This window comes from Passer montanus, unplaced genomic scaffold (genome assembly GCF_014805655.1).
Source record: "Passer montanus isolate IOZ18808 unplaced genomic scaffold, ASM1480565v1 scaffold8, whole genome shotgun sequence".
NCBI classification, from domain to species: domain Eukaryota; kingdom Metazoa; phylum Chordata; class Aves; order Passeriformes; family Passeridae; genus Passer; species Passer montanus.
This window is the reverse complement of record NW_024373256.1, coordinates 4,150,680-4,173,728: the sequence shown is the minus strand read 5'-3', so window position 1 is coordinate 4,173,728 and position 23,049 is coordinate 4,150,680. Positions and strand designations below refer to the sequence as shown.

The window sequence follows — 23,049 nt, the reverse complement described above, 5'->3', positions numbered from 1 at the left end:
ATGCCCATGGCTTGTTCCTTCCCCAGCAGCACAGTGTGCCACCCCCTCAGCTGTGTTCAGGCACCCTCAGGCTGCATCTGCCCCTTCTCCAAGAGCAGCTTCCAAAAAACCCACCCAGCATAACCAAGAGCTCAGAGCAAAGCACAAGCCACCATTTCCTATTGCTCACTGCATTACTCTGTCCAGAGCTACAGCCCAAGGGAAGTTGAAGCCAAGAGTGGTTTGCACTCAGGAAAATTCTCCGTGTTTTAAGGCAAACCAGGCTTGTTTGGGAGACAGCAGGAGCAGAGGGAAAAACAGAAGAAAAGTAGAATCTTTTTGATAAGTCATTGCAAAAAGGTCAGGATTTGGATAGGTACCAAGGGTACAACATCACCACCTGAGCAGGTTACTGCTGCCTAACCATCCTACCTGCATTTTCCTCTGCAGCTGTCTGCAGGTCACATCTTTTCAAGAACACGGGCTCATTAAACATAATTCTCTCTTACTGTGATAAGTAAAGAACAACTTCAAATATCTGCTAAGTACAAAAATACAGAAGATATGCCAATAAGACTTTCTCATAAAAACAGACCTAGTTTTTAACGATTTGATTATTTGTTCATCTGTTATGTTACTTGTTCTTGATCCTACATAGCTTACAATAAACTAGGATATTCAGGAAAGCCTGAAAGCATTCATTACCCATTATCCTATTAAATTCAGTGGCCCCTTTGAAAAATCCAAGCCTTAACCTCTTACTGTTTTTTCTCAAGGGAACCTTTTAGAACATTTTTAAACGCACTGAAAACACCCTTGCTCGCCGTCCCAGTTCTAGGTGAAAAGTGCAAGGTTTGGTACCAATAAAAAGCTGAATGGGTACCAAAAGAAAGCTGAATCACTACAAAGAACATATAAATGAGGCACAAAAGGCTGACTTGTAAAACTGGAACTTTCTGAAGTGCACTGTCAGCACTGCTGCTCTGAGCAGAGAGAGCCATGTCAGGGAGACAGGCTTAACAAAACCAGTCACCTCTTCTTGGGCAGTGCCTGTTTTCCCCCTCAATTTCCTGAAGCCAACCACAGGGTCAGAAAACTGCTAATACAGCAACAGCAAGTAGCAGGAGCTCTCTTTTCCTTCACACAGTTAAGCCAGTCCTTGCTGATCTTCAAGTAGTGCATGTAGCTTTCATACACCAAGAACTTTGAACTCCCATATCATGGGAACAAAAATATAAATGTCTCCTTTTCAATTATATCTTTGAGACTGAATAGATAAGACCAGTCTGACAAGTGGAGCCCTTCCACTAGAAACAGTATTCTTTGTTTTTAGGCAGATAAACATTAACATATATGTCTCTGCATAATGAAGCATTTTTGTAGCAACTCAAAAGTTTTCCTTGTGCTACCATGACTTTAACCTATGCAGATGCTCATTACTGAATATGAGTTCTCTCCTGCTTCCATCAAATTTCAGAAGGAACTCTTCATTAGACTCCCTCTGTCATCCAAAGGGTGCACCTTTAAATGTGCCTAACTTCTCAGTTTTCTGGAACACATTTTCATGACTGGGAATCTCTAAGGTGATAATAGCTGCCAATTTTAAAGTCTCCTGAATGATTGAGATCCATTAGAAACTTTCTGAGTATGAAATTAAACAGCATAATCAAAGCTACAGGCTGCTCACTGGGCTGGATTTGTCTCTGCCCAGACCTTTCCTGCACACCAGAAAGGGATAAAGAGATTACTCCAGTGGTTTGTAGCTGCAGTTGGGTACTGGCTCAGACAGCCTGAACTGAAAGTTTCCTTCCTTGTTTCTCACAGCATGTGCCAGCATTTCTTGATGGGAATGCAAAGATTAATTACAGCTGTACTTGCTCTGAACAAATCCTCATATTCAATACAGTCCTGCAAGATTTAGAGTAGCACTAATTAGGGCTTAGAACAACAATTCTGCAAAGACAAACGTACAGAGTATTTTTTCTAATTATTTTATGCATAATAAAATTAAAGCTTCTTTCCAGAACCAAGGTGGCATTTATTCTCCAGAGCTGGGAGCCAAAAGGACTTTTCCAGCCTAAGAACATCAGATTTAGTGTTTCAGTGCTGCTGTTGAAGGTAAGACAGCAAACAACAGCCACTTCCATATGCACACAGAGAGGTAAGGATGAGTAGAAAACCTTTTGGGACACCCAGACAGTTCTCTAAGGGGCTCAACTGCTAAGAGGTATAGACAAAAAAAATGTCTGTACTTAGTAAAATTCAAGGAAAGGAAAAAGAAAACTTTCAACCAGAAAAATGGCAATCATTAGGCAAGAGGCAAATGCTTGCAATGAATTTTCACCATGGGGGCTGTAAATATGAAGTAGTTTTTCTTATTTATCTTAACCACACCAAAAACACAGTCAGAATGCATTGGCTTCCAAGGGCCAGCAGCAAACAGCTCCTACAGGAAGCCTTACATAGTACCAGACTTTTTAATCTGCCTTCAAGAATCTGTAAATTAAAGGAAGGTCCACACTAGGTCTGAATTTCAGCCTTTTGGTACCCACAGAGAGCAGAGCATTAATGAAGTGCATTAATTGCACATCTTACAGACTTTGGAGGTGATTTTGCCAAAAGTTTTGGATCTTTAAATAATGTAAAAATTAAAAACTTGTTGTGTGCTGGGAATTCACTCCACAGAATAGCAGTACAGCCAGTAGCACAGCTCTTTTTATTCAGATCCATCTCAGCTCCCATATGGTAGGCATATCAATTTCTTGTTATCCACTTATTTATTATGTATGATCTGCTCATTACTTTCCAACTCATCCTCCCAATTCCATACAGGCCACATTTCACCCAGCTGTTGCACTTTGTCATAACCTAAGGTCAGGAAAAATTCATGGCAAGAATCCTTCTATTTTCCCACACAGCATTTAGCACTCAATGCTTGGTTGAGGTTTCAGGTAGGCACAGTCACAAATTGCTGTTCTCCAAGACTTTTCCACTTGCACTGTTTTTAGAAAGTCATAATTCATGACCTTTCTGGTTCTTATTTCTCTCCAATAGCAGAAAGTATTTAACAATGGCTAATAAGTATTTTACCCATCACAGCTTTCTTAGGTTGGTTCTGCCTCAGAGAAGAGCTCTTGTCACGAAGAAAAGATGTTGCAAGAGCAGATTTTGCTAGAATTCAAAATGATTTGCAGTGATTCCCCAAATGGCTGTGAATCCAGTCTACTTTAAATGCAAGTTCTTCTCACCTCTTGTTCCATAGCACTTAAAGCAAAACTGAGAGTACCAAGTGGAGCATTCCTTGCTGTGGGTGACAGCCAACATCTCCAACTCTGCCTCCTGCTCAGGCTGATTCCCTGACTGTCAAGACAAACTGGCACAGCCAAATCCTGCACTGCTCCAGGAGCACTCTGGTGGCAGCAGGCCCATTAACATATCTCATTTAAACATTCATTTTTAGAATATTGCAAATTTAAGACTGAGGATTGAACTGCAGATGCAAATTGGCAAACTCTACAGTAGCCAGCACCTACAGAATTTTGCATGAAGGTTTCCAGCTGCATCTTTTGCTTTGCTATCTCTCAATTCTTAATAAAACCTAAACTATAGCTCACTAACTTCCACCTCCTTTAACAAAATACCACTTCTGTTTGAGGGTTCTTACTTGAGACCTTGGTCTGAAAAAAAAATTTCCTATTTGGTCATAGAGACAGGATTAGAAGCCAGGGACTCCAGCTGCTAATCCTTCCTGCTGCAGAGCAGCCACCAGGCTTTGCAGTATTACACTTAAACAAGCAATTAACCTCCCCTGCTGTACAAAGATGAGTCAGACTCCATAACCTGACCATAAACTTTGGAGGTCTTGGGATTGGAAACAGAACTAGAACTTAAATCTGGATCTCTGCCACTTAATTGCTGTGACACTGGCCCAAAACCTTGCTCAGATATTTAACTAAGAAACGTCTTCATAACTCTCCCTTCCATAGGAGTCCAGAGCAAGTGAGTGATCTTTTGGAAAAGTCTGCAAGCCAGCGATCTTTTGGGTTAATATGACATCTTGTGTCAGGTAAGGCCACTCTTTCAGAACTCTAACATAACAAAACTAGATTATCATTGACTATTATTGTGTTTTATACATAAATTACAGCATTATCATTCCTTGCATGTACTAGCTATGATTCAGACAAGCCAATTTACCATCCACAGCTTCACAATTAGCTTCAAAAAGAAAGAAAGAATATAATATTGTTAGATACAGATGCACTTGACTTTCAGCACTAATAGTGTGCAAATAGAAAAAATTAAGGCTCAGCAACAGCAAACATGAGTTTCTGCTTTGTAGCTTTACTGTCAATCCCTTGTTTTGTAAAAAATTTTGTGGGTTAGAGTGGTATGTCCCATCCAGATCTAGAAAAGAAAACAAAAAACCATGTAACTTCCCAGAAATAATTTAGTTTCACAGGAGTTCTGCAAGCTAGGAAATACCCATGCAGAGCTCAAAAGCAATTTGGCAGAGTTGCTGCCTAGTCCCAATTACATGCATTAAATTGTAACAAGATTTCCCAGGCTGGCACTTTGAACAGTGTGGTTATTGCCTTTGTATATCTCACCAGCATTGGTCAAGCCTCAATGGATTTCACTGATGAAATATGAGAATTTCACAGCTCTGGGAAAAAAAAAATCATCCTTGCAGAATGGGCAACATTCAGAGTCTCTGGTGTAAGCTCATATTCAAACAGTAGTTTGCAAAGAGAAGAGCTCATTTTTGTGTTACAGCCAATTGTATAAGCTGGGCTTGATTTGACACTCGGTGTTTCCTCAAGTGCAAAGTGATTTACAGCGATGCCAGGCACAAGTATCCCTGCATTTCAGGGCTCTGCCATATGTGCTGAGAGAGCAAACAGCCTAGAAACATGCTTTTAGGATTGCCTCTACCATTGCATCTTGAAGAGAAATCAGTTGGAAACTTTGTGCTTCAGGATTCAGGAAATCTCTGTTAAAGTGCACTGAAGAATTCTCACAAAATACAGCCCGTTGCTGGAGATTTCATTGAATATGTCACTTCAAAATCACCTACTTCTCACATTAAGTCAGTTTTCTGCTGCCCCATCTCTCAATTCACTTGGCTTCAGCCAAATGCTGCCACAAAATCTCTCAGTGCCTCATGTACAGCCCAACTCCTGATTACATCACGGCTGTACTGAGCATTTCTGTACAAAAATAAAGACATTTAAGCCACAGTTTGTCTACTCTGAATTGAGAAATAGTGTGAATAACTGGTGCCTCCCCTGCACACCGGCCAGAGCACACAGCTGACAGCCTGTGAGGCTCTGAAGCCATCAGCTCCTTGCCTGGGGAGAATGCAGCAACAAAGCTCTCCTACCCCAAGGAGCAGGCTGCTCCTCTGCAGTGTTCCAGCACACTGCCTGTCCTGGCAGGCAGAATTCAACCAATTCCAGGGGCTGCTTCAAAGAAAAACAGCAAACCCTATAGTTAATTCTCAGAAGGGTGACCCATGTCCTATTGCAAATATCCCCCAATTCCACCTCACTCTCACCCAGAGAATGGTGAATGAGTCTAAAAGAAAGGGTCTTTAAAACATTTTCCAGAGTCTTCCCACAACCAGGGCTTCAGAGGCTCTCAGTATCTGAAGTATTAATGGAAGCGTTCCATACAATTCCCTGTGCACACAGCTAAAAATAGCTATGGACACAGTACTAAGGTTTTTGTCTATATTTGCAAGAACCTTACTTCCCTCTCAGGAACTACAACTTCCCATTAATGCTGACATTTATTTTTTTCTTTTAAAAAGAGGTACTAAAACACCAGAAAGTCTTTTAACACTGCAGGGAACATCAATAATAATATTAATACATCAATAACAACAATCTCAATTGATATTCTTGTGATGGATCATGAACATATTTTCTATAACAACAATGTCAATTTTGCTCTAAGAACTGATAAAGCCACATGATGGCCTTGGCAGATCTGCTCATCACTATCCATCTGTTCTGCCCGTGACAAAAATATAGTTTTTTTTCCCTGACAAGCCCTATTTGTCCCATCTTTACCCACAATGACATCAAGCATGCCAAGCTGCAAGAAGTCGAAGGAGTATCTAACCTTGTGGCAGACTTTTTGTTCTGGGCACATTAAAGAGAAGTGAATGGCTTCTCACATTCTCACAGTAGAGACCTGAGAGGATGGAAAAAACCAAAAAACCCCCAAACCACAAAACAAAACAGAAACCACATGACCAAAGCAATTCCTATCTTGGCCTTGGCCACCGTGGTTTATAGCATAAAAGGAAATGTCACTACTGGGTGAAAAAGAGCCTGCAGATACACGCACCCAAACTCCCAAATACACCCAAGAGCTGCCATGAGGCTCCAACTGCAGGAGCTCCCAGCCCTGCAGCTAAATCCTGCAGGAAACCCCACTTTCTGCTCTCCAGGAACATTCCCAGTGGGATCTGTCTCCTCCTGCTGGTACTCAGCCCCTTGCCCAAACTACCACGGGCACCCTCCAAGGAACAAACATCCCAGGACATTTGGAGACTGGTGACCAATGTATTCCTGTCTAACACACAGACAGAAAGTGGGTGGGGGGATAACGAGGGCAGGGAGAAGGGAGGAGAATCCCATTCTGATTACAAAGGAATTCCTATTCCAGTAGTTAAAAAACGAGGACAGACGTGACAATGGAAGCAAACATACAATGGAGCTTTTGTCCCCAAACTACTTGGCTCCCATACAAGGAACAGAGGAACTTGGGTTGGTGGGGACTGGCTGGGGTAGGGGAAGAGAGAGAGGCTGATGTTTGTAAAAAGAAAGCAAAATTGGTTCGTCTGCTTTAAGAAAGGCTGGGAAGACAAAAGAAAAAAAAAAAAGAAAAGCTGCCTGCTATTGTAGAATCCACCCACTCACTTCTGAAACGCTCAAAGACCCAGACAGGGATTTACAACCAGCACTTGTAGGCACCGAGTATGAAGCAGAAAACACTCAAATGCCCAGAGGCTGCCTCTGCAGTGCCAGAGAAGCAGCTTTTAGATTGCACAGGGTTATGGTCAGAGCTGTTTTCTTTCAACAAGTTTGGTACTGCTGAGTCAGTCACTGAGCTGGGCATTGCAGGCCATAGGAAGGCACCTGCACACTGCAATTTTCAGCTCTAGTCAACCAGCCACTGTGTTTTACTTTTTAACAGTCCCACAGCTTCCTGGAGAAACAGAGCATTCACAAGCAGAGCAATAATCCTACAGCTCTGAAGCCAAAATAACAACAATGATTTAAAAAAAGCTGGTGTTCAGTTGACTGCAGGACGAGGGTGAAGAAAATGCCAGTGCTGAGTGGGGTTGTTTTTTCAAACAGTGTCAAGGCACATTCAGAAAGATCACAGTAATGTAAAGCTGCAAAATTTTGGTGATGATTTAAGAACTATTTTAAAGATAATAAATTCAGCTTAAACCAAGCATATTCCATTTAATAGCTCGCTTATATTAGGGAAGAAAGAGAGTGCTGATGCAGGGGTTTTCTTTAGCCCGAGTTAAAATCAGCTCAGAAAAGATTTATTTTCTCAGAGTCCACTATATCTGGCTTCTATTTATTTACACAAGTCTATATCCAGCAAGGCTTTAAACTAAACGAAGGTATGGGTTTATACATATCATATGCAATTACAAATTAGGCATCTCCTTAAACCACCTCTTTCTTTAAAACATTATGTAGTTTTAAATTTTTTTTAAAGGAATTGTACAGTTGCTTACTCCCATATATTGAGGGAATCAGACTTCTGCTGAACTTAGAAGCAAGATAGGGAAACTTGTTCCAAGTATTAAGGTGTTAATAATTTGTTTAATCCAGAACATTTAAAAACCTTTTCTGCAGACAAGTGCTTTTTTTAGTTACAAGTGAGGCACTTTCTAATCCCCTGGTGATACAGCCTGCACAATAAAATAACAGCACCCAGAATTTCATGTTGTCAGTGCCACAGGTGCAGGACTGGGATGGAGTTACAGAGTTTTGGTGACACAGTGGCTGCAGTATTGACAGGGTGACAGCCCTGGTGCCTGCAGCAGTTCCAGGTGCCCCAGTGACATCATCCAGGTGACACCAGTGGCATCCAAAAGGATGCACCATGGAACTGCAGCATGATGTTGAAGATGACAGCCTATCAAATGATCACTTGCATCCCTCTCTGCTTTGTTTCTGTGGGGCTTTTTAATTTTTTTGGTATTTCCTGTTTAATCCTCTAAGCCAGGGAATGCAGAGGTAGGCCAGCTACTTTTGGAACACAATTGATTCAACAAATGGGACTTTTTTCCCCCAGTTTGATAATACTTTATTGCTAAACAGCACAGGAATGAACCTCCCACATGATCCCCATCTGAATCTCTCTCTACAAACAAAATCCATGCTTGTCCATAGCATTTCCCAGGGGAAAAAAAAAACAAAACAAACCAATCTTCGCAAGCTGCTGATGCAACTATTGCTTACTATACTGGATTCTCTTAGCAGTTGCTTCATGGCAAATTCAAGTTCTCTATGGCACAAGCCATCTTTTTAGTCCACATTTGAACAGTGCTTAGAACAGCAAAGCCTGTGTCTACAGATGCTAGGAATAATAGAACAATTAATCCATCCTCTCCCCCTGCACATCCTTCCCCCCACCCCCAGTGCTGTAACATGGAAATAGTTTTATTTTTAGCCTAAGGAAGTGAGGTTTATCCCATCATCCTGTGACAGCTTTACTTCATTTCATTTATTCTTTACCTATTTGGCAGTCCCATGATACTTCAGAGACAGATTTCAAAGATATGCAACAAGAAGACTCAAACAGGCATCTTATTAATGGAGACAGATGAGTAGCTAAGGGCTGCAGCTTGAGCTTAACTACAGTACCAGACACCAGAGAACCCACACAGAGAAGGAGCATGAAGGAACAATCAGAATTTCACTATTTAATTTCTCTAGTTCTCCTTTGTAAAAGAATCTAAAGGAAACTATACAAAGCCCTGTTTCTGTCCTTGAACCCCTCTAATTCTAATATCTAATAATGATAACATAGCATTGTGGTACCAGGTTGTCTGGATCAGTACCTTGCTCCACAGAACAGGGAAGTAAAAGAGAAGAAAAAAAAATCTGCATCTTGTACATATGAAGAAAAAGGAGTGGATTATGAACAGCTGTCAGAATGATATCCCATACCAGCAGTGCAGCTATTTTGGCACAAGAGCATGAAGACCTAACAACAAGAAAGCAGGGAAGAGAGCACATTTTTATGCTCACTGTCATCTTTCAGTTGCTTATCCAAGTTTCACTTGCAGGATGAAAAGAAACAGTCAGGGAGCAGCAGCCTGAATGGGTGTTGCATTCACTTCAAAAGAGCTGCATGCAGGAAGAGTTTGCCAGTATCAATATAGTGCAAGCTGGCAGGACTGGAAAGTTACAAATTAAGTGTGCCTTCATCAGCGACCTACTATGAACAGACCTACTGAGCTGCTAAAATATTTTTAGTTCAACCAATTCCTGCCTTTTTTGGTTCCTCTTGCTCTTCCAGTTTATCCAGTCATGTGCACTTTTCCACTCCCTCTTACTGCCATGCAGTTTTTCAAGTTTGGCTCCAATTACCACTTGTTTCTGCTGCAGCAGTGCTCAGATTTACAGCACTCCTACAAACAGCTAACAGGGTGGCTCCATCTTGCACGTAGCAAGCTGTGTTTGAGCTGAAGAGAGATTTATAGTGCAGCACTTTCCTCCTCCCACCGAGGAGCTGGCTGTACTCACCAGCTGGTACTCGCTGCGGCGGCTGAAGGCTTCCTTGATTCCCGAATCCCTCCAGAGAGCACCCAGGGCAGGCACGTAGAGCTGGAAGGTGGCAGGCTCGATGGGCATCCCAGCTTTGTTCTCAAAGGCCATCAGGAACATTCCATGCTTCTCATTCTCTGTGTACTGCCAGGGGATCCCCAGCTTGTCCCGTGCGTCAACCAGAACCCTGCAGCCCTAAGGAACGATTCAGAGAAGAAAGTCAGTGAATAAAGTGTAAAAGAACAAGGACTTGAAGATTATTTTTTTGACACTGTTCTGGTAAGACTGAACTCAGGAGAGAAGCAAAAACGTTGTTTATTGCAACATCTCCAACAGAAGTAAGATAGAGCCTGCTTCTGTAAGCAATTTAGCCACAAAATATTTCCCCAGGTGGAAAAAGTATTAGCGGCAACAGCTAATGGCAACAAGCAGTGCTACCAACAGATAATGAAAGTAAACATCAATGAGAGTATGAAAAGTGTCTGGGAATTAAGAAAAGTGTCTGGGAGCTAATGAGGGATCATCACAGCTGTAGTTTTAAAAGTAACACCACGCCTGAAACCATATTCTTCCATCTTTTTCTTTGCATTTGGGTTTCTGACACCAAAAAGGACATCCCAGCTTTCTCAAGCATTAGGGAGATCAGAAGAGCATCACAGGACTGAAGATACTGCACAGATTCCAAGCTACCAGGCTCAGGAAAGCAGATCCAGTTTTCCCTGAGAATCAGCTCACTTTTTGAACTTTTTGAATTTGCTAAGCAATGTGTGACACGTAGGTTTCCTGTGTGACAGGAAAAGAAATCTAGAAGCAAAGAGATCTCATTCTCAAATTCAATTCAGGATTACTGAGCTGGTTCTTTTCACATTTTGCAGTTTTTATGGAAACCTAATTTCTTATTCATGGCAATAAGCCAAATACATGAGGTTAAAGAAATTTGAAACTTCAGTCTTGACTCTAACTTCACCTGCAGTAAATAGCTTCCAATGGCCAATATTTATTTCTCAATAGTGAGCCCCATTTTAGTAATGGACAGATCTGCTAATGGTGACTCAGCATCTCAAGTACCATCAAATTCACAAGTAAAATCTCTGGGTTATACTGGATCACTTTTCTCATTATGTTGATCTTTGGTTCTAGAGATACAAAATAAAAAAATCTCCAAAAGTGAAGTTCTGTTTCCACAGCTACTCACAAGAGCCTCCACATTACTGGACTGATCTTTTTTGCATTTTTTAAGCTATCAAGACTGCCATGTATTTTTATTAACACTTGAACTTTTCTACCCTCCAGTCCTTCAGCAGCACCACACAACAACAACAGTAACTTCCCAACAGCAACCAAGATTAGAGAAGGAAGTGAGAAGCAACTTAGTGGAGTGTCACAGAATAGCAACTCAAAGTGAAGTGTTGTGGCTGTCACTATCCAGCAGTGCTCCTGAAGAGCAGCTTCCCAAAACTGTAAATATTTATGATTCTCTACTGATAGTTACTTCTTCTGATAGAGTAGAGAATATACCCCCACAATACCATGAAAATACTAAAATAAAATATATTTGCCAACTGATGCTTTAAATTCCACACATAACTATTTAGTAACTGTCATACAGACTAAAAGTCAACTCTCATTTCCAGTTGCAGAGTTTATCCTTTTACTAACAGAAATCTTTCCATGGTTATTTGAATGGCACTAGCAAACAGAAGCATGAAAAACCCACTTATAAGGCTCGGTCTCTGAACTGCAGATGCCTCCATGACATCTCACAGCTTCACACACTTCTGCAAACCATCCCTTGCACACACCCCCACCTTGGCTGCAACTGGAAGGCAGGGTCAGCTCCCCACTATGCCCAGTTAAGAAACTGGGAGATTTTTCCAGAGGGTTGTGGTGACTGAGGCCAGCAGGACACGGTTATTTCTGTGTGTCTCATGCCAGGTTTGTCTCTGTTGTGAGAACTGCTGTGTATGAAATGGTTAACCAGCACTGTGTGTGGGACAGTGATCACCATCTCCCCAGCCACGTCCATCCCCCTGGGTCACCACGTCCCCTCGCTGCCCTGGTCCTGCACAGAGCTCCCAGCCCACGCAGCTCTGACCTTTCTCCTGCCTGGGCCCTGCAGGATCTCCCCTGGCTCCAGCTCTGGGCTGGTTTAACCCTTCTCCACCTCACAGCCACTGCACAGCATCTCAAAGGAATGGCTGCAGGTCTGCACTGCTCCTGCTTGGATAAAAGAGCAGTGGGACCTCAGTCCCAGTGCATTTCCCCACACTGCTGTTCTGACTTTCCCTGCTCACACTGGAGACACAGAGGTTCTCAAGAGGCTGTTTGTTGTTAGGGCAAGTTTCATTATTTGTGTGGAGAAAACCACAGAACAGTTTCAATCAAGGGCATACAGACTGCTCCAGTCCTGGAAGAGTCACTTATCTGCTGGCTGCTGCTTGTTGGAAATGCAGGTTTGACCCTCCCTGAGAAAAAAAAAGGAACTAAAGTTAGGTCCCACAGACCCTGTGGGAGTGGATTAACCACTGTAAGGTCACCCATGGGCAGCACGTGGCATCAGCATTGCTCTGACTGTTCCAGAGACAGATGCTGCCACCAAGTCACATGTAGAGCCTGATCTGGGACAAAGTGGCTCAGCAGTGGGACACCAGCATCAGCACTGACAAACAGACACACTGCATGAAGAAAATACAAACACAGGATAAAGACTGGCAGGAATTCTGTCCTATGCACACCCACAGCACCTCTCAAAATTTTTAGAACACATCTGCTTCAACATATGTCTCTAAAACACATCAGGAATGAAAGCTTCAAATAATGAGCAAAACACTCAATGTTTCTTCCACCCAACTCTTAGCAGTTAGAAGTGTGACTCAGCAAAATCCCCAGTAAAGTGAATCTAAACTTAACATTTCTCCATCTCCACAAAACAGTTCCATAAATGCTACAAACAGATGTCAGAAAGATGAGGAGAAACAGAGAAAACACTAAATTTAGATCCTGTGTACTTCTCACATCTCAGACTTACTGGTAACACTGTATTTTGCAACCTCACTGAGCATTTGATAATCCCTGCCTCATTAATCTGCAGAGCAAGGCACCATAGGAAAGTTTTCCACTTACTGGAAATACAAGCAAGACACTTTCCCTACCCCTTTCCCGACAGTTTTTCTGATTTTCTGCGACTGTAGAAAATGTCAATTCACTCTTTCATTTATGAGGCTGAACACCATCAATTATGATTCTGTTTTCAAATCTGGACTACAGAAAAAAATGAAGCAACAAGTTTAGATGGGAAATAAACTTCTGAACACTTCAACTGATTTAAAGCTTTTGTGCTGCAGTTAAAGCAAGATCCAGAATAAGCATAGATGGAAAGAATTAAAATTCACAGATAAGGATAGTGTGAGGCATTAGAAAAAGAATTAGAAAACCAGCAGCATAATGGAAGCACCAGTTAGGGAGGAAAAAAATAGGAAATTCTCTGTTCCATTCCTTTCTTAATAATTTTTAATATATTCAAGTCACTGCATAAATCCCTGGCATGCACAAAATCAGAATGGAATCAGGGTAGAAGGAGAAAAAGGTCTAACAAGACTGTGATGAGATCTACCTCATGAAGCACCATATCTTATACAGAAGAAAATGCTAAATATAGAAATCCATAGATGTGAAAAGACAGCTAAGGCATAACACACAAGAAATCTAAAGAAATTACAAACCACTTGCAGAAAGGGAATAGACAAAGACTATTTTTCTCCTTCCCCTTGCTAGACAAATATGAGTTATCAAACAGCTCAAACTCAAAACCCACACACCCCCAGCCAGCCAAACGCATTTACACAGGATGTTGGCCAAAAGCATAAATGGACGCCAAAAGCCATGGAGAAGAATAGATGGAAGCAAAGTCCAGAGAGGACTATTCGATTACATTCCAGATGCAAATCCTGGCTCAAGGAGTTTCCGAGACCAAAGGCTGCCAATAACTGGAGGAGCACACCAAAGGATCACGTTGCCTCGTGCTCGTACCCGATTTTGGTTGTGGGTTGTTTTTTCATGTCACAGACAAAGGCTGAGCTCCTCGGCCTGACACAGCACAGCTGTTTGGAGCACGTTTGCTACTCACCAGCAGGAAGGTTTTATAAGCATTTACACAAATGCTCATTAGTAGGACTGGCTCAAATGCAGTTTTTCTCCTTTATTTTTGAAAGCATTCTAGCTCTGAAAAAAATCCAGGTCATCTTGTATTTTTAAATAATAATTAAATGAATTTGTGGGAATTATTAAAAAGGTTATCATGAGCTAATGTCACTTGAAGCCAGAGATGTTTGCAGTATTTAAAGAGCAGCGTGATTTAAGCACATCTTACATCTGTAGTTACACTGCTACATAAAACACAACACTCACTTTTTAAATTATTCATATGCTCCAGTACTTGAAGGATTCATTATCCCTAAAACCTCACACCTTTCACCAGATGGACCAACTCAGAGGCCAAGTGAACACTTCTCAATTAAGCACCAAACAGAAAATTGGCACAACAGGTTTGGGGAGCACTTGCTCATAGGCAAGGCCAGGTTCTTCCATGCATACACCAGCAGTCAAGTCAAAGATCCAGTCAAGATCAAAAAACCTGATTCAGCGTCTAGAGAGAACTTGCAAACCTGCTCAGAGTTTGTATACAAATAGAAGAGTCTCCTACAGCACATTTTCTCAAATAATTTTAGAGAACTACTACTGAGTAAGAGAGCACAGACAGAGTAACTGCTACACATGAAATACTACAGCAGCTACTTTTTACACTTTTACCATTAACACACTGCTCAACCTCCAGAAATGACCCAAATCTCTGTTACCTACATATCAATTATGGACCTTCCTGTCCTGAGAGAAGTGCTGGGGACTCCAGGTCACAGCTAACAGGCACTGCTGTCTTCTCCCAGAGCTTCAAACCAGCAGGAACACTGCAGGCACAGGGAGATTCCAGCGTGTTTCCTACTGCGTGTTTTTCCTCACTGCTGTTGACATGGAACTGGCAGAAGTTTGGGGATCTCATCTCACAGAGACCAATCTATATCACAGCTACTGCCAACAGGATTGCTCCCACCTCAGCCCACAGATATTCTCTGGAGCCAGAGGAACAATACAAGGTGATGAGGAACACAGGTCCAGCTGCACAGTTTTTAAAAATAAAGTTGTCAGTGTTAGCAAATATAATCTCATGCACTGTTTGTAAATTGCTGTCTGAGCACTGCAGAGAAGGTGACCTACTACAAACAGAGTGACAGCAAGACAATCAGATTTTTACAGCACACTATCATAAAAGCATTAACAGTTTTTCTTTGATCTATGTCCTTGGAGCATTAGGCCAAGCAGCAGTAGAGAACCCAATGTCATTCAGGATAAGGTTCCACATTACAGAACAGCCAAAAAATGAGGTACCATCAAAAGGGGCATCTTTCCTGGCAGAGGAGTTCCACCATCTTCTGTTTGACAGGTTTGTCATTTGCCTGAGCCCACAATCCAGCGAGCAAACATCACCAAGAACCTGGCTATTCATATAAAAAGTGATTTCCACTGGCTGTATTAGTTTACTGTGAGGCGAGACACACACAAGGGTAGGGGTGGGAGCAGCACCAGTTGGCCCAGTTAGACAACAAAAAAGCTCCCCAGTTCTGCATGTCCTTTCACCACTCACATATTCCAGTACCACCCAGGTGAGAGCAAGGTAAACAGCAAAGATGACCTACCTTCCAGGCCAGCATACAAATAAAAATCAGCAACAAAGGGGAAGTGTCATTTACCTAGTCCACAGGAACACAAATATTAAAAAACATTTGGATTAGCCACCGAGTCTCTGGATTGGGAGCAGCAGTGATGTCTGCTTGTCTGGAAACTCTGAAAAGAGTCCTTGTCTTTGAGTGAACCCAGCGAAATGACGATAAATGCAGCAGAAGGAAAATACTCACTGCAAACTTTACTTGTAACTCAGCACAGGGTAAAGAGATGATGACCTCAGAGATGACGTTCAGAACCTCACAAAAAGTTCTCAGTTAATGCTTTCAGACTTATTAGCAGCTTTCTCCTTGCCCTGAGACCATCCCACCAGTATCAGCTCACAGTTAGTTCATGCTTTCAATACAGGAGACACAGCATCTGCAGCTCCAAGGGTACCCCTGCCAGGCTGCCCTCATGGATTCAGGACCCAGCACATGTGCTCAGACAGGGCTTTCAATGCCAGGCTGGACCAGCTCCTGACCTTCCCTAGGCTGAAAAATCCCAGGCAAGGGGTGGAAACTCATTTGGAAGCTCTGCAGCCTCCAATTCCTTTCAGCTTTTTCCTTGTTGGAATTTGCATTGAACTTACTTTTCCAGACAATGTAAACTAGAGCTTGCTCCAAAGTTTTCCTGTAAACATTTTTTACAGGACAATTTGCTAATTTTTTTTGCCAATACTGTTTCCAAGCTAATTATAAAACTACATGTATAGTTAACCAAGTGAATAAGTTGGGACTAAGCTCCCAAATTTAGTCACTTCAGTGACTAAACTTTTGTCTGGAAGACATCAAAGTATGTGCCTGCAGTCTCCAGGGACTAAGTCATGTTCTGCAATACTAATGACTACATCACAAGAGCACTGTGAGCTCCATTTTGGAACTACTATGAATATTTATCATTTACCACTGACCATTACTCCTCTTCCAGTATCTGCCACGATGAAGAGAGATTGCTGTCTCCCTGCCCAACCAAGAGACACCCCAAATGCAAAGGGACCACCAGAGTTGATAGAAATTACATTTAATACATAGAAAATACACCAACTGGAAGTCAGTAAGAGATCCATTGATGAAATGAACCTGTAACAACAAGATCAGCAAGACTCATCAGGGTTTTTTGTCTTTTCTACGTAAACTAGTGAATATTATTTTTCTTAATAAAATAAGCTCAGAGTAAAGATAATCAGAATTAAAAGACTGTTCTAGTACAGAACTTTAGCACTTCTATATTAAATTTCAAGATTCTAATTAACCCCAGTTCCTATGCTCTCCCTGTCATTCCTCTGAAACGAAGCTGTTCCAGCAGAAAGGAGACTGACACTGTCCTGACACCAACTACTCAAACAGCTGGATCCCAGCTCTGAAGCAACAGATGGAGTGTGACCATCATCACCTCCTAATGGGTTTCCAAATTCATTTGCATGTAAGCCCAGGGAAGCGTGGAGTCAAGACTATTTAAAGAGTAACTGGGGTTTACCTGATGTATTTCCCCTGAGTCTGCAGGCCACTGGAAGAAACATGCTTACATTATAAATAAGTAGTCACTTGGTCACTTGCAAGTGACAAACAAACTGGGGAATAATCTGTTTCCACACGCCAGAGTTTGTATCTGTACCTGGCTGCAACTTGAAAGTTGCAAAAGAGTTTTATTGGTTCGTTTGTTTATGACGGGAGGTACAACCAACTTCAGCCACCCTAAATACAATTTAGGTACATTCAAGGTACACAGAGTCCCAGCAACAGTCCAGGTTTACTACTAATTGCAGCAGTCTAAAGTTCTTAGAGCTGCCTTCAGCACAAGACACTTATTTTGTTTAACTGCCACTCATATTCCTGCTACCAAGGAGAAATGCTCTCAGGCATCCCCTCGTGTACTGCAGCTGCACTCAGAAGTCCCAAAGGACGGCTCCTCAAAGATCTTACATGTTCAGAATCTTTCCTTGTTTTTTCCCCCACTCAGAGCTCACAAATGAACACACATAATTTCCTGTGCAGTCCTTCCCTCTGCAATTCCAGGCTTTTCAATTCCTTAGTCAATCATTACACTTCAGGCCACAAACAAAAAGAAAACACTCATGGATGTACTGAAACCTTGAGCTGGTATTTCCATTCTCAACAGGAAAACTAACATTACCAAAAGAGCTCAACAGATTATACTTCAGGCTTCTAAAAGCTGAACTTTTTCTCTCTTCAGATCAAAATCTCCTAAACAAGCTGGTGCAAGTACCACTCTGGTGCTTGTAGATTGCTGTAATTATTTTCTTATGCAACTAAACCGGGTTTTTTTAAGCAGCATGATATTCACATACTTGAAACAAAAAAACATTTAGACAAGGAACATCAGAGTTGTGACCCGTTGAGTGTCTGAGCTCTTTAACTTTTATCAAAGGAAGCAAATAGAGTAGCAAGGCCAGCCCATCTGTTTTGGATGGAAGGTATCAGAAAATTCCTGTAGCTCCAGTTGAAAAGCATCAAAATACTCTGTAATGCCACCACACATTGCTTAGATTTGAAACTTAAGGTACATGACAGTTTTCCACCATAGCCAAGAGTCACCTTAAAATTCAGGCCTCAGCAGCCAGACAGCCCTGTCCTGTGCACTTTCCTTTTCCAGGTGGGTGTGCTGAAGTCCTGAAGCCTGTGTACTCATACCAGAACATTAACACTACTGCTTTTCACTTCAATCATCAAAAAGTTCCAAAAAGTTACTTTGAAACTTAGCCTCGATTAACAAGCAAAACCCGAGTTAACCGATGACTATTTACCTTAAACCAAAGCAAAACTCCTGTATTTGAATACCATCCCACAAATGCCAGAAAAAGCTAGCAAGGCCCTGAACCATCACCTGTACTAAATGGAAAAGTAAATTCTGTATCATAGGTTTATTTTGCTTCAGCATTTTGTTTCTGACTAGGGTTTCCCCAAAATGGCAGATGAGAACCAGAGAGAACAGGGTAAACAAAGAACTCAGCATTAAGAAGATATCAGAAAGGCAAGAAGGTGAAAACTCAAATAAAGTGGAAGCTGACACTAATGTCAATTCATACTTAGCACTGTTATTTTTCAGAGAGGTTTCACATTGTGTTCTCTGAAGCAGTTTCTTCATTCTCCATAAGCTGTACTGTTGCCTAAACACTACTGCAATAAGCATTTCAGAAATATCCAGCACTGTTACAAGAGTAGGAATGCTTCTCCTTCAGAGAGGAGTTTAGTCATGGCTGGAAAATGAAAATTGACCATTTAATCTCAGAGATTTACACTGCATTTCTAACTCAGATCTGAGTGTTGCAGAAGCTTAGGAGGACCATTGTCTGACCATGCTGAGGAGTGTGTGGAAAAACGGGCTAAGGCTGCTGCAGCTGTACTTGACAATGTCACACAGATTTAAATGCCATTTGATAGGATCATTTTCACTTCACATTGACCACATATAGTACTAAAAGTTCATCTGAGATATTTTATTGCCAGTTAAACACATGGTGATCCTGGCTTCATTAAGTCTTAGCCAGTGATCACTGAACTTCCTGAAAAAGTGAGAAGAACTTGTAGTCTGAACACTCTGTTACAGAAAGAGCAGCAATCACGTGCACTTGACAACTTACACTGTCAAAGAAGCTACATAAGCTTACTTTAAACACTGGACATTTATCCACAGAACAAAGTTTAATGCAAGAGAGTATAACGCAATTACCCTAAAATAAAAGCACTGACAGACAATCACTCTGTTTAGAAAGCTGTTATTCTGTCCTGGTGTTTGATTTCTTCCTGGGGATTATGGCAGAATATCAAGGTGTTATCAGGTTTCTCTCTGATGAGCAAAAATGCAAACAAAACATCTACTGCCTTCCCACCAGAAAACTCTTCTAGTTTTCTTTGTTTGCTCTTCCTCCTTCTGCCTACTTTTTCCAGAGTGACTATTCCCAAGCCATTCCCTAAAAACTTATGGGGGAGTCTAAATTGTATTCTTGTATGCACGAGCCACCTGTGTTATCTGGAGAAGCAAGGGAAGGAAGAGTCTGACACGCACCCAAAAGAGAACCCTAACCTAACCTTAACACTCCCAAATCACCATCTCCAAGGCCAAAAGGGCAATCAATCTACTGAACCATATTAACCCACTTTAAAGCTACTTCCAAATTTTATTTTCAGGATCAGAAGAGTTTAAGAGGTTCAACTGACATAGTCCAAGAAATGCTGTTAGCAGTCAGTGTTCTGATAGTTATCTTGAGGACCAGGATTCTACTCTGAATTCTGCAATCTACCCAGAGCCATCCAGCAAACAAGTGTTTCAAGTGTGTGACTCTGCCTCCTCTGCTACAAGGAGGAGACACTTTTCTTTCCAAAGCACACCAAGTTCTACTGCTGAAAGCTCTACACCTTCTGCATACATAAAATATTACATCATTTCACCATAACTGCTACTGCTTAGACAACTTAAAGAGGAAGGAGGCTCAGATTTTTCCATTTTCACAAACTGCTTCCCTAAAAGCTTCTCCTACTACTTGAAATTAGCAGCACCAAAAAAAAAAAATCACTGACAGGACCACAATAAGAATTAAGATCTAAAACAAGACTCCTTATTTCTAGGCATATAGATTTAAAAAATCATAACACTCTCTTTTGCTCACATAACTACAATCAGAGAGAAGCTTCTGAATTTTGACTTTCTTGCAGTTAATGGGCTCCAGCCTGAAAATGGACAAAAAAAAAAGGAAAAGAAAATTAGACAACCATTTTCCTGTTCATTAACAGAAGTGAAAGCCCTTTATGGAATAGCAGCATTCTTAAAAACAAGAGTCATTGTATGTGTGCACTTATTAAATGCACATAAAGCATCTATTTAAACACAAATCTGGAAACTCAAAAGTAACTCGTTATCTTTAACTTGCACAGTTCCCTTTCCTTTAACTTTCTATGAAATCTCACAAAATCTCACAAATCCATGCCCACAAAAGAATGGTGACGGTCCTACAGAAAAATATAGGCAGGAAAGCAGCATTTCTTTTGGGGAAAGATTATGAAGACGAAGAGAGAAACACTCCTGAGTGAGCTTTTTATGTATCTTCAGGTATTTTTAAAAATGTGATCACTTCTACCTGCACAGGCATCAAGGCTTGTATCCCTGAAAGGAACAGTATTTGTCAAGGCTGGTTTTCCCTAGTTAGGGAAATATTGGTCTGTAGACCAAAGGTTCTACCAGTAGCTTTTACAGTCTCCAGTCAGCAGAGAAACACACTGCCAGCACTATAAAACCTGCACACACACTGAAAGGAAACTTTCCCACAAAGGCACTAAACCAGTTATTTCTATTTCAGCTCTAGGTTGGATAACACTTCACAATTCCCAACTCTGCGGGCCTACACTCCCGCATTTCTAAAGATGCGCCAAGTAACAACCACTTGCAGCCATCACATCTGTACGAGGATCCCTTCTTGTCCCATCTCGAGGTGCACAGACGGGGACACTGCAAAAGCAGAGAAATTCCTCCTCATTTCTTCAAGCCTTGAAGTTTCTCCAATTCCGACTTCGAGGATGCTCTCATAATGTTTTTTCCAGAAGGCAGGCCACACCTATATCCTCTTTCCTCTGCGTTTCCACAAAGCTTTTCTCAATCCCCTTTGCAGGGAAATTTCCTTTGAGCACTTTTCACGGAAGCCTTCAGCGGGGTAACGCCGGAACCCACATTCCCCGGGCCCCACAGCACCAAGGTGCCGCCCTCCCAAACACCTGCCCCGAGACCCCTTCCCGGAGCACCGGGACAGGCGGGGGAGCAGCCGCCGCCCGGCCGGGCTCTCCCGGCCTTTTCCGACAGCGACTCCGGGCACGGCCCGGGCTCCCGGCGCCGGCCCCCACCCCCCCTCCGCCGCCCCTCACCTTGAGGATGTTCTCGTAGATGGTGGCCCGGAACTCCAGCAGCGCCTTCTGGTCGAACTCGCGGCCGTGGATGATCCGCATCTGCTTGAGGAAGGTGGACTTGCCGCTCTCGCCGGCGCCCAGCAGCAGGATCTTGACGAGGCGGCGCACGGCGCGCCGCTCCCGGGCCAGCATCGCGTCGATCTCCCGGCTGCGCCGCCGCGCCTCCCGCTCGGCATCGCGGCTCCGCTCCTTGCCGTCCCGCCGCGGCTGCTCCCCGGCGCGGCCCGCGGCCTCGGCCGGCAGCAGGCAGCGGCTCAGGGTGCGCACCACGCCGGACATGGCGGCGGCGGCCCGGCCGGAGCGCTCACAACGCCGCCGCCGAGACCCCGAGCTCCGCCAGCATCGGGCGGAGGCCGCCGAGACGCTGCGACCGGGAGGAGGAGCAGCCGCCGCCGGGGGCTACGGGCCGGGACCGCCCATTCCTCGCTCCGGCTCGGCGGAGGGAGGGAGCGGCCGGCCGGGGGAGGGGGTGCGGGCGGCGGGGCGCGGCCCGCAGGCCCTGCCCGGGGAGGGGGCGCGGCCGCTCCGANCGGCGGTGCCGCGGCGGGCGGGGGACACGCGGCCCCGGCCCCTTGCCCTGAGCGCCGCCGCCCGCGCGGGGAGGAGCCCGCCCCGCCCCCATTGGGCGGCAGCGCTGTCGCTCAACCTATCCGTTCTCCAATTGGATGAACCGGCATGCGGGGCGGGACCAAGCGGGCGACGCGGCTCAGGGCAAGGCAGGGCGGGCAGTGCCGGGAGGGGGCGGGGACAGGGGCGCGAGCACCAATCAGCAGCGAGAGGGCGTGGCCTTTCTGTCGTGGGCGGGGCTTGTGTGGCATAACGAGAAGGCGGGCACAGCGTTGTTACGTCAACAACGCGGGACACGGCGTGACGTCATGGTGTGCTGGGATGACGTCAGGGGAGCCGGTGTGAGCCCTGAGTCCGAGCCGCCGGTACCGGGCGCTGTTCGTAACGTGAGGGTCAGAACCCAGCGGGGTCTGTTCTCACCGGACAACGTGCGGTGACGTAATGTGCCATCGCTGACGTCATCAGCGAGCACACCTCCATGGCACTACAGCGTCCTTGCTCGGCCAGGTTAAGCCGCGCAGGGATTTGTCTCCCCAGCCGCGGCTGCCCTCAGGAGCTGATCCTCTGTGAGACCCGAATCCCGCGGCCTGGGTCAGCCCCTGCTGACATCGGGGTCACCCCTCACAAACCCTGCACAGCCCAGTGCCGGGCTGGTGCCAGCGTGGGGTTAAAGTATCAAAGTACACTTCAGAATGAAAATCCCCTTCGGTCTCGTGATTAGGTGCTGGAGGGAAAAAACCCTTTTGGGAAGCAGCTGGTGTGTGATCACCGAGCAGTGGCGGGGATCCCAGACCAGAATGAAATCATAAAAGACAGGCACATGTCCTCAGCTCTGTGAGATTATTTGTCCTTTCTGCATTACTTCTGGCTGTGCTTCCAAGTATTTACAGCATAAACATCTATTCCAGTTTAAGTTTCAGGTTGTTTATCCTCATCAGGCCTGCTCCAAACATGGCGCACAAGTATGGAGAGCTGAGGGAAACTACTAGAATGACTGGCATTTC

At 43.7% G+C, this 23,049-nt stretch overlaps 1 protein-coding gene across 1 annotated transcript in view; it reads right to left on the bottom strand.

Moving 5' to 3' along the window:
- Window positions 1-22,007, bottom strand: part of GNA12 (G protein subunit alpha 12) — a 40,653-nt gene extending 18,646 nt beyond the window's left edge. The window contains exons 1-2 of the mRNA XM_039731941.1: window positions 21,437-22,007; window positions 9,765-9,980 (exon numbers count right to left, since the gene is read on the bottom strand). Coding sequence (XP_039587875.1) covers window positions 9,765-9,980; window positions 21,437-21,757 — 537 coding nt within the window. The 5' untranslated portion in view covers window positions 21,758-22,007. The remainder of the gene's footprint in view (window positions 1-9,764; window positions 9,981-21,436) is intronic.
- Window positions 22,008-23,049: the final 1,042 nt, after the last annotated feature.